This window comes from Polypterus senegalus, chromosome 2 (genome assembly GCF_016835505.1).
Source record: "Polypterus senegalus isolate Bchr_013 chromosome 2, ASM1683550v1, whole genome shotgun sequence".
NCBI classification, from domain to species: Eukaryota; Metazoa; Chordata; class Cladistia; order Polypteriformes; family Polypteridae; genus Polypterus; species Polypterus senegalus.
Genome location: NC_053155.1, coordinates 65,214,415 through 65,226,868, shown reverse-complemented (window position 1 = coordinate 65,226,868; position 12,454 = coordinate 65,214,415). Strand labels below are relative to the sequence as shown.

The window sequence follows — 12,454 nt, the reverse complement described above, 5'->3', positions numbered from 1 at the left end:
ATTACCTAAAGCCTGCAGTTGTTTTTGACATATTTAACAGTGTCTTCCCCTTTCTTGGCACTACAGACTCTGATGAGCCTTGGTCTCCTACAGCCACCCTGTCTGTCTTACCTCTGATTCCCATAGCTAGAAGGTCAGCCATCACTTTGTCCAACAACCTCATTCTTGGTCTTCTTCTTCATCTGCTGCACTCTTTATTTTCCCCTTTCATTCTTTTAACATGACCCGCCACTGTATTAATCAGAGCATATCTTGTCTTTGTATCAACTCATTCTGTTCCACTTTAAAATATATTCTCCAATTGCCTTATCGGCCCATAGATACTTTGTGGGATCTTTAATTCCAGTGACATCATTTAGCTCGGCTCCACAAGTTATTCCCCATATCTTGATGATCTCTGATGCGTTGGTGTTTTTTCGTATCATTTTGTCACAGCACAACTATTCCTTTTTATGTTAAATTTTATTGCTTAGTTTATTTGGTGCTTCATTTATGTTTTTTTTTTGCAGCCTTTTGGTATTTATTTAAGCATTCTTATAAACGTGCATGTTAAATGTTAGTAATTGTAAAGGTTAGTCTTGTGCTAGACATTGACTTGTAACAAACAAGTGAAACAGATATGCTCAATTGTTGTAATGGGGCACTGAAAACGCTGATGGACCACCATTTCTTTGGTTGTCGAGTTTTTGCATCTCTAGGGTGGACCCCCATTAAGTCTTCCTCACTGTGTCTTTATGCTGCTTGAGTTGCTCCTACTCCTTCTTGCTATGTTTGCTATTCTGATTGACATACTTGACGTAAAACCTCACCTATGGCCTGTTTGAGATTACTTACTTCTGCACTGAACCTAAATACACTTGGAATCTTTTTTTTTTTTTTACTTGTATTTATTTATTTTTTTATATCTGTAAAGTCTTTTGAACATTTAAGTCATTTCTTTAACTTGACTGCTTTTGTGTGCCTGATAAATTAATAAATATAAATGTACACAACCAAGAGGCTGATACCCAGTAATGTAATATGTCTCTCACTGATATTTATTTTGTTGTTGACAAAAGTTCATCAAACTTGGATGCTTATGCCCAGACAATTTTCTATCACCATTTAAGCTGTCAGCATTGTTGTTTACTATGGTGGGAAGCTGGAGTTCCTGTAGGAAGCATGAATGAAATGCTATGAGGCAGCAACAAACACAACTTTCTTCAGCCCTGTAATACTGTGAATTAAATCATGAAAATGGCATAAGAAGCTGAAGACACTGACAGTTCTCCCCAGGTGCAGTCACACTTACTGTCCCAGTTGTTTTTCAGTGAATATTTCCATATACAACAAGAAAAAACAAAAAGTCACTGCTGGGTGCCTGCTTTGGTATCCTAACACATCACCAGCAGATAGTGCCAGGACACTCCAGGGGGCATCTGGACAGTGCAGTCTTTGAGCAAGGAAGAACATAAAAGTGTGCTAGGGAGTGTTTAGTTGGATCAAACAAATGGGGGCTTCACTATGTCTTTCTGCAATTCATGGTATAATGCAAGGGGGGCCATTCCTGTTCATGAGGTACCCTTGTAACTCTCTTGCTGTTTTTATTTCCAACATTATTATTGATTGTTTCACTAATATTCTCTGGTGGACCAGCAGTGTATGTGTTGCTGCTTGGATGGTTCCTATTTCATATTGTTTAATCTTGTTTTGATTAACATCTTTAAAAACTTAAAAAAAAAAAAAAAAGTATAAAAATGAAATAACAATAATATTGATGCCTCATAATAAAAGTTGCATAGTTTTGGTCATCATGCTATAAGAAGGACATAACAGTGCTGCTACACTGGATAAAAGAAACACCAAAGGATCGGAGCCTTCCCAAAATAATCAACTCATGTGTAAGAGAAGACATGATAAAATTGTGAACCAATTTAGTTGGAGTATATGTCAGTCGATTGTTGCTGTGAAATTCCTTTTTCAACAAAAAATGGAGGTACAGAGTGAAGCAGGTTAAGTAACATTTCACACAAGTGTTTAAAAACTGACGACTGCAGATGGATGCTGTGCATGATTATTGAAGACAGCATCTTAAGAGTCCTTTGTAGCAAAACAAAAGTTTGGAAACTTTAGGTGAAAAGAATAATGAGGCATTAGTGCTGGGAGGTATACCAGTTCATACCAAAACCCATTTTTTATTTTTGTTATGATATGGATTTTTCTTATACCGCCATACCGTTTTAAACAATGTTCAGAACGTGGCGCAGTGGGAAACTGTTTAAGGGGGGACCTTTTTCACTGCTGCACCACTAAGCGTGCATGCAACGGAACACATGCATTAGTGGAGGTATTGAACGGTGAAAATGGACAGAGAACATTCCGAAACTGAAACTGTAGCAGACAATAAAGTTGAACATAATGACACAAAAGAACTTTTGTCGAAAAAAGGAGCTGTGTCCTTTAGTTTTAAAAGGTCGGATGAGGACCAAACAACTGTTTACTGCAAATGTTGTCGCAGATCAGCACCCTCCATGTCCTCAGGTAAAACTGAAAAAGCTAGAGGACACTCAAGTCAGACGTCACTTGCAGATGCGTTTGCTAGAGGTACTGCCTCCGACAAAAAAAGCAAGCGGTGGATCGAGATAACCAACGCCATTATTATCACAGAGATTGTTAACATTAACAGAAAGTGTACTTGGTTTACAAAAAATATTTACTATTTATTCCTTTCCTAAGACATGTTCAGTGCAATACAACTTTTGACAAGCACCTCTGGATATTTTACTAAGTCTAAATGCCTCTTTGGAAAGGTTGACAATATGTTGTCAAAATTTTAGTTTAAGTTGTTTGCAAAATTTGTTCAATAAAAAGGCTCTATATTTAGACTGCAACTGTCATGCAATGTGATTCCTTCTCTTCATTAGTGCCACCCCCTTGAAAACTATCACTTTGTGGGGCCATGCAAACCTGTATTAATACTTGTGTGCACATTAAAATGTTTTTTGTACAATGTACAATTCTCATGACAGTGGAATAGGTTATGCTTAGCTGTCTACTGCAGTAATTGTAGTGGAAAATGTAATTAACATCCATTCATGCATGGGAAAAAAATGCAGTCGAATACTGTGAAACCGGGATAATTTTGAAAAATATTTTGGTCATACCGCCCAGCACTATGAGGCAAGTTGGGCAAAACAGTAAGTGGCATTCTTCAGGGAGGTTATGTTTTATTACACTGTTGCTTTATAACTCTTGAGTGCTGGATTTGATTCCATACATGTTCATTGTGTGTAATGTACTTGTTCTGGTCACACTGTGTCTTTCTTTTGTTTGTTTTTTAAATTGTTATTCCAGTTTTATACCTCAGTCCCGTGAATTGTAGATGTGGTCCAGAGATAATTTAGAGCTGACCCATTATGAGTGACGTTGTGTTTGTGCGTGATTGTACCACGTGTTTGATGGAAATCCCATTTAAGCCTGGCCTGATGCTGCCAGGACACTCTTCACTTCCACACAACTATAATGGCTCAGACGAGTTCTGATAGCGGCTTTAACTTTTATTTCATCAGCAGGACCCAAGAAGAAAGTCCATGGTCTCCCAACTTTGATGTAAATTTTGTAAACTGCTAAATTGGCTATAGTGTTGAATTTATGAGGTATAAGATGGGCTGATTATTTTTGATATAATTTTTATGGAAAAATTTGCACCACAGAAGATCACTTCCAAATGTAACATATTTTCAAACCAAGATCTAAAGACTGACCTGCAAATAAAATCGCCAACTGCACTTTTGCATTTTCATCATGTATAGAACAAAAATTATCATTGTGAGATAGATGACCATAGTCAAGTTGTGAAAATGGTGAAATAGGATTGCAACTTGTGATGAATTTCCCTAGGTTCTAGTTACTTGGTCCAACGTTTTTTCAATAAAATTTAAATGGGAACAGATTTACCATAACCAAGTTACGTTTAGTGTACATGGATGAACAAAAATAGATAATTTAATCCACCAAAAGTGACCTTCATTAACGCAAGCAAAAGCAAAAAAGAACACGCCTAGCAGGAGACTTTGGTTTTAGGGTTGAGTCCTTATGTGTAGCACAGAAGTTACACATTTTGACGCAAGTATCATATTTGGCTGTTTTAAACACCATGAAAAGTAACTGCCTCTATGTATAGTAAGTTTAATCAGGACACTGGGCAGGTTCACTTTATATTTTCATTTGTTTCAGAGCCGTCTGCACCACATGCAGGCTTTTATCTTCTGAAATGAGACTTTCGGGATTGACGCGGTGTAATTAACAGGCACGGCCCGTGAGTAATCAGCTCTTTGTTTGGGCTGTTTCATATGGTGGCTGGCTATATTCAAGCACAGAGTAAGTCAGTGAGGTCAAGACTCCTTCTGAAATATGGAGCCAAATGTGTTAAAAAGCCATTCCTGTAAAATGACGGGTATAACTCATGAGAAAAGATTCTGCTTAGCTTTTAATTCTAAACAAATCAGCTGGTGAAAATGTGACTCACTCTTTTACAGGAAATGGTTTTATCCTCCTCTTGATAATCTGCTGATTTAATAATATGTTTCAAGATTTGAATTCTCACAATGGGCACAATAAGTCCATTACAGAATTTGCCAATCATGTGCATTCATATAAAATTAGAAAACCAAAATGAAAGCCTTGCAATGTCATTGTCAGTTCAGCTTCAGTTTCCTCAGATATTGAGTCGAGATTTCAGAATGCAGATGTTTTTTCATTTGAAAATGCAGAGATGCATGTTTGAAAAGGGGCTCCTGTCCGTCTTATGCAGTTTATTTATTTATTCATTTTGTTCTTCTTTCTTTTTGAAATTTTACTAAAGATGAAAATGTATGTATTTAAGCAGAAAATGTTACAGTTCTGGAAGTCATATTAGGTTAATGTTAAATTGATCTTATGTGGGAATACAGTATATGTGAGTGGTCTGTCTTCTACCTTGTGCTCAGTGCTGACAGGATGAGCTTCAGTGACCAAGAAGTGGATTAAGCAGGTCTGACAATGTTCTGGTGAAACTGGTCTGTTGAACACCATAGGTTACAAGGACAGAGTACAGTGACGTTCTCACTGCATATGCTGATCAACATGCAACACGTCATCTCCCTGTGGCATCAGGATTAGCGTGCCTCGAAACACTGACGAGTCTCTGAACACGTCCAGTATTTGTCATTAACAGACAAAACGAATAAGGTTACAAAATATAGAGAACAAAATCTCCAGTTTGAAAGTAATGAAAAAAAGGTATTTTATTCCAAAAAGAGTATTAATAGCTTAACCAAAAAAGTATTAAGTGTACAACCCAGTTGTTCTTTAGCTAGAGTACAAGTAGTGAAGTGGTGCAAGTGTGAAGACGAGATGCCAAGCCAGCAACAGAAACAAAAGAATGGTAAATCTTAGGCCAAAATAAGATCTACGTGTCCCCCGAAGTGCAGGCATTTCTGAACCATATCATTCATATTCCCTGTCTGATTTTTGATTGTTTCCCTTCTAATAATGTACACAGAATGACAGATATTTAGCATTCAGTTACAACATTAAAAACACTGATTTGCAAAAAAACAACTTTTGACAGATTTGAAGGTGCTGAATCCTAAAATGTCAACAGAATTACTCTATAGCAGGGGTGCCCAATACGTCGATCGCGATCGACCGGTGGATCGGAAAAAGTGCAGGTAGGTCGCTTTGCATTCAAAAAAAATTTTTTTAAACGTTAATCTATCTTATATCCTGGATGTGGATGGTGGAATTGGAAGAGGATTTTTTTTCTCAGAATGTCACAATCAAAGTGCATTTGTCTGATCTGTCAATCTATCATTGCTATTCCAAAGAAGGAAAATGTGGAAAGGCTTTTTCGAACTGTTCATAAAAACTACGAAACTGACTTCCTTCCGAAAAGCGATCTGAGAAAGAGAAAGAAGGAACTAAAATCGCAGTTAATCGGACAGCCGTTATTTTTCACTTGGCTGAATTCAAAAGCAAAGGCAGACACACCGAAGCATCGTTCCGGGTGAATCACTCAATCATTAGGCATAAGGAGTCCTTGCAAGATGGAGAAATGATAAAAGATGCCTTCGTTGAGACAGATGGCTAGGGAGAAATTTCTGCTGTGATTTCAAAATCCCTGGCTGGAGAAAAAGGAGTTTCTCCTTGTCATTAAATATGCAGAATACAAGCAACTTAATAACGATTAATGGCCGCTAGACTTGGTATTTTTTTCCGATCTGACCAACATGTTGAATGAGCTTAATTTACAGCTGTAAGGAAAAGAGAAAACCATGGTCAACATGATTAGCTCAGTTAATGCTTTATAAATGAAAAATGCAACATCTGTCCTCAAAGCTGCAGCGCCTTGATTTGGGAAACATCTAAAACCTCGCGTCAGAGCTGGAGACGCAATGGAAGGCGTGTCTGCAACTTGAGAGAGAGAGAGCATTTTTAATGTAGGTAGATCATTTCGACCTTGTAATTTTAAAAGTAGCTCGCAAGCCGAAAAAGTGTGGGCACCCCAGTTCTTAAATAAATGAAGCTTTAAAATAAAAAAATATATTTTGGTGTAAAAAAAAATTCATTTTTTTAGTAGCCCTAACTTCAACCTAACTACCAACTTTGCAATCAAAATAAAGGTTTTTATTTTTTAAAGTGGTGTAAGCAACTCTTGCCTTGCTATCAAAGTGAATTCCCCACAAATGCATAAAAATCTATCCGGTTTGTTCATGTAAGCCTGCGTCATATTTCACTTCCACAAAAGCACAACTTAAAAAATAAAACAGCCTTAACTGTGAGACAGCTGAGGTGCTACTGAACCTTGGCAGTGTAAGGTGGCCTTATTTTAGGAACTCTTCTCAAAAATTTGTCAAACCAGTAATGTTTGTTGTGTCAATAAAGAAGCGGGCTCTTTAGTCTCTCACCATTTGCTTGCCTGTTACCTGAGCAAGAAAATGGTTGAATCAACCCAACCTTACATATTTCTATGAAAACCATTTAAACAACAACTTTATCTCTTTTGGGCAATAAATATAATATACTGTAACTGTATAACCTTCTAAATAAAATTGCCTGGCTAGTCTGAAGGAATAAGAAAAGAGAAAAAATATACTGACTGAGAGCAAAAAATGTGTAGCAAATACTTGATTTTGGGTTTGTTTCCACACAAACTAACATGAAGAATGAGGAAGACTGCCATTTTCCTGCTCAAAATAGGCTTAATATTCTGAGCATGAAAAATACATATGCCATAAATGTAAGTTATTTTTGAAAAATCCTTTTTCACAATGGTTTTTCACTGAATATAATGTCTCACTGAACTGGTTTGTGGTAAAGAAATTCCAGTTCCATAAATGGTTTCAGCACACCTTAATCTATAAAGTACAATTATTATTTTCTTATCACAGAAGGATTTTGGTGGAGACCTTTGTAATTTAACTCTTGACTTTACAGAGGTAAACACAGACTGTGATATAAGGATCTGATTTTGTTTTTTTGTTTTTTTTTTTTTTTGCTTGTTTATATGTTATTATTGTCATAAAACAATGGGTATTCTAAAGTGACAGGACCAGAACATTAATTTATGTGAAATAAAGGTTTATATGATGTATCAAACTTAACCTCTGTCAGACTTAAATCATTTCTTCTGTCTTTCATCGCTCATTGATTTCTTTTCCCACTCTGTAGGTCCAGAGATGGCTCAGGAGAGAACTATTTTTAATAGTCTGGTGGGGTTCTGTCTGTTGTTTTATTTTATTTGAACTGTAATCAGTGGATAATTGCATATAATTACATAGAAAATGGATGGAGTTTAGCTTTTTAAGTACAAGTCTGAGACAGTAGTGATTATTTTTTCCATTCGCTGATGTCACCATCTGCAGCAGAGAGCCCAGCAGGGCCAGATGGAATGTGTGAAGAAGCTGAGCAGAGGTCACGAGAATGGCGGTGTGAGCACAGCCAGTAAGGAAATGTTCACTCAGAGATGTCCTTCTAGAACCTAACATCACAAGGCCATCTTTCCCAATGTGTAGGACTGACTAAAACAAAGTAAACATTTTAAAGAAGTAGGATGATCAACATTTTGAACTCGGTTTAAATGAAAACCAAAAGCTACAATTTAAAAGAATGGGGACAGGAAAAAGAGATGTAAACTAAGAAAGAGTACAATTTGCAGACGTCCTACAATGTCCAGCTGTGAGATTTCTCAGTCTTTCAGAATATATTTTTTTCAGTTCTGAATGCTAACTTTTTTGCATGAGTACACAATGTTTGATTTAACGCTATGTTTATTTTGGTTTATTACATTTTTTTTTTTTTTGAAGTTCTGAAGAGACCAAAGATAAATAGTTTCCTCTTGTACATTGTTAACATTTCTGTTTATCATCCTTGTAGCTGCTAAGAGTTAAAAATAATCAAGATTTCATTTAAATTATTGGGAAGTGTTTGATAATTGCTCTTCTGTATTTTTACAGGTCTGGGCAAAACAAAGAGAAAAACAAGTGCACGAGACGCCTCACCCACCCCCAGCACGGACGCAGAGTATCAGTCCAACGGCAGCGGTGCCGACCGCATCTATGACCTTAACATCCCTGCTTATGTCAAGTTTGCCTATGTAGCGGAGCGGGAGGATGAGCTAACTCTGGTGAAAGGAACACGCGTTGTTGTCATGGAGAAATGTAGCGATGGCTGGTGGCGTGGAAGCTATAATGGACAAGTGGGCTGGTTCCCATCTAACTATGTCGTAGAAGAAGGAGAGGACGCCATGGCAGATTCCCCCAGTTTCTTTTCTATTAGGCATGGGGCAGCTATTAGCAATGGTCAAAATGCGAGGGTCCTCCATGTGGTGCAGACTCTGTACCCCTTCAGCTCTGTGACAGAGGAAGAACTTAACTTTGAAAAGGGGGAGACCATGGAAGTAGTTGAAAAACCAGAGAATGACCCTGAGTGGTGGAAATGTAAAAATTCCCGTGGCCAGATTGGCCTGGTTCCCAAAAACTATGTGGCCATTATTAGCGATGGTCCCACCATCAGCAGCTGTCATACCCCTCAGATAAGCTACACTGGGCCTTCTCACACAGGACGGTTTGCAGGAAAGGATTGGTACTATGGGAACATAACACGGCACCAGGCAGAATGTTGTCTGAATGAACGTGGAATTGAAGGGGATTTCCTCGTCCGAGACAGTGAGTCATCGGTGAGTGCCATTCCTCTGTACATTCTCCTTGTGGGATTGTAGCCTGAATCTAGAAAGTGAATAAAAATAAGTGTAATTTTGCTTATGAAAGAGACTTTTGAGACAGTTCTGTGTTGCTTGAAGGCAATTTTCAAATTCTGAAATATTCTGCCAGATGATTTATTTTAGGCCACAAATTAAACAGTTGCTCTGTTCTCTGTTATCTTATCTAAAGTGTGTACATGTTGTTTAAGTGTGCAGGTCACAAACTACTTTGTACTACATTTTTAGACTTGTCTGGCTGCTTGTCTCTTGTAGTTTGCAACGTGTTTATCACACACTTTGGGGTTATTGGTGAGATGCCAACCTGCACTTAATGGCTGGTACTTTTATCCAGTACTGGGCAGAACCTCCTTCTGCTCCAATGAGAGCCTAATTTCTTTATGGCGTGGATACAACACAGTGCTGCAAACAGACTTTGTGGATTATGGTCAGTGTTGACCTGATAGTATCACACAGTTCTTGCAGATGTTCTGGCCACACATTTAAGGTTCCACCACATTCTGGTATGCAGGCCACTTAATAAACTGAAGTCCCTGTCATGTTCATGGAACGAGCTTAGAATAATGCATGCTTTGTGATGTGGATTGTCCTGCTGAAAGTATTCACTTAGAAAATGTGGTCATAAAGGGATGCAATGGTCAGCAGTGATACACAACAAGTATGCGGTGAATAGCACGCTCAGTCTCTACCATTGACCCAACAATCTATGGATTCATTGTATTGACAGTATGTCAAACTCCGACCCTACCATCTTCATGTGACAGCGCAAATCAAGATTCATCAGACCTACTCACATTTTTCCAGTCGATTTTTAGGTGTGTTTGCATGTAATGTGTAAAGCACCAATTGTGAAAGCCCAAATCTGTCTGTCTGTCTGTCTGCATTAAAAAGCTCAGCTCCCAAATTTGTTGAGATGCGGTACACTTATTCTTCAAAGAAATTTGTTAAGACAGTTCAATTTTCGGTTTAGATATCTACAACATTCTATGATGTACAGTACAAAGTTTTGGAATTAACAAAAATTCCCATTGAAAAGCATTTGCGAATTTGCAGACTTGTCCATCTTACAACTTCAACTAGCAATTAGTTTACTGTGTCAACTTTACCTTGAGAGTAGCTGCTTGAGTTTGCAGATTGTGCAGATTTTCCTCTTTTGCTCGTCTTGACAGCTGCTGGGATGGAATTATGTCAAGACACCATGCAAAGCGCACACGCAGAAACCGCTAATTAATAGAGGACAAAAAAGTCACTTCTCATGAAATGAATGGAACAGGAAAGAAATTATTTAAGCATAAATAAGACTGAATTGATTAAACAGTATTACCTGCAGATTGTTATTGTAAAGAACCGACGTTATCAACCTGCAGCTAAATGGCGTCTGAACTAATTAACAACAAGGGAAAGGTGCAGCTGCCCTAACTGATGTAAACGTAGGACGGGTTTAAAAATGAACAGTGGTGTCGAGAGGTGGGAGGCTTTAGGGGCTTAAGCCCCCTGATCTCTGGCACCCAGCCCCCCTCATGATATACACATACAATCGCAGTAAGCCCCTGATCTTTTTGCCCATCCCATTTAACACGCGTGTCTAACTTGTTCTAATCTTCTGTCCCTCAGTTTTGGTGATCACGTACCCACTGGACCTTCTTAGCTAACACAGCGTGGTCTTGAAGGTCTGAGGTTTTGCGCATTCAAAGATTCTTCTGCATACTACTGTTGTAAATAAAGAGCTGTTATTTTACAGTCATATGAAAAAGTTTGGGAACCCCTCTCAGCCTTCATAATAATTTACTCTACTTTCAACAAAAAAAGGTAACAGTGGTATGTCTTTCATTTTCTAGGAATCTGAGTACTGGGGTGTTTTCCAAACAAAGATTTTTAGCGAAGCAGCATTTAGTTGTATGAAATGAAATCAAATGTGAAAAACTGGTTGTGCAAAACTTTGGGTCCCCTTGTAATTTTGCTGATTTGAATGCAAGTAACTGCTCAGTGCTGATTACTTGCAACACCAAATTGGTTGGATTAGCTCGTTAATCCTTGAACTTCATAGACAGGTTTGTCCAATCATGAGAAAAGCTATTTAAGGTGGTCAATTGCAAGATGTGCTTCTCTTTGACTCTCCTCTGAAGAGTGACAGCATGGGATCCACAAAGCAACTCATAAAAGATCTGAAAACAAAGATTGTTCAGTATCATGGTTTAGGGGAAGGCTGCAAAAAGCTATCTCATAGGTTTAAACTGTCAGTTTCAACTGTAAGGAATGGAATCAGGAAATGGAAGGCCACAGGCACAGTTGCTGTTAAACCCTGTAGGTCTTGCAGGCCAAGAAAAATACAGGAGCAGCATATGCACATGATTGTGAGAATGGTTACAGACAACCCACATCTCCAAAGACCTGCAAGAACATCTTGCTGCAGATGGTGTATCTGTACATCGTTCTACAATTCAGCGCAATTTGCACAAAGAACATCTGTGTGGCAGGGTGATGAGAAAGAAGCCCTTTCTACACTCACACCACAAACAGAATCACTTGTTGTATGCAAATGCTCATTTAGACAAGCCAGATTCAAGTGCTTTGGACTGATGAGCCAAAAATTGAGTTATTTGGTCATAACAAAAAGCACTTTGCATGGCAGAAGAAGAACACCGCATTCCAATAAAAACACCTGCTACCTACTGTCACATTTGGTGGAGGTTCCATCAAGCTGTGGGGCTGTGTGGCTAGTTCAGGGACTTGGGGCCCTTGTTAAAGTCGAGGGTCAGATAAATTCAACCCAATATCAAAAGATTCTTCAGGATAAAGTTCAAGCATCAGTCACAAAGGCGAAGTTACGCAGTGTTTGGATATTCCAACAAGACAATGACCCAAAATACAGTTCGAAATCTACAAAGTCATTCATGCAGAGGGAGAAGTACAATGTTCTGGAATGATTGTCACAGTCCCCTGACTTCAGATCATTCTGTAGGTTTTTGATGATATTCAAGCAGGTTGTCCATACTCGGCAGCCATCAAATTCAACTGAACTGGAGAGATTTTGTATGGAAGAATGGTCAAAAATACCTCCATCCAGAATCCAGACACTCATCAAAGGCTATAGGAGGCGTTAGAGGCTGTTATATTTGCAAAAGGAGGCTCAACTAAGTACTAATGTAATATCTCTGTTGGGGTGCCCAAATTTATGCACCTATCTAATTTTGTTATGATGCATATTTTCTGTTA

General features: G+C 38.3%; 1 protein-coding gene across 8 annotated transcripts in view; it reads left to right on the top strand.

The window, feature by feature from the left end:
- Positions 1–12,454, top strand: part of LOC120522987 (cytoplasmic protein NCK2) — a 396,008-nt gene that overhangs the window by 359,573 nt on the left and 23,981 nt on the right. For all 8 annotated transcript variants that reach the window (XM_039743870.1, XM_039743868.1, XM_039743866.1 and 5 more), the window contains one exon: positions 8,475–9,196. In XM_039743870.1, coding sequence (XP_039599804.1) covers positions 8,475–9,196 — 722 coding nt within the window. The remainder of the gene's footprint in view (positions 1–8,474; positions 9,197–12,454) is intronic.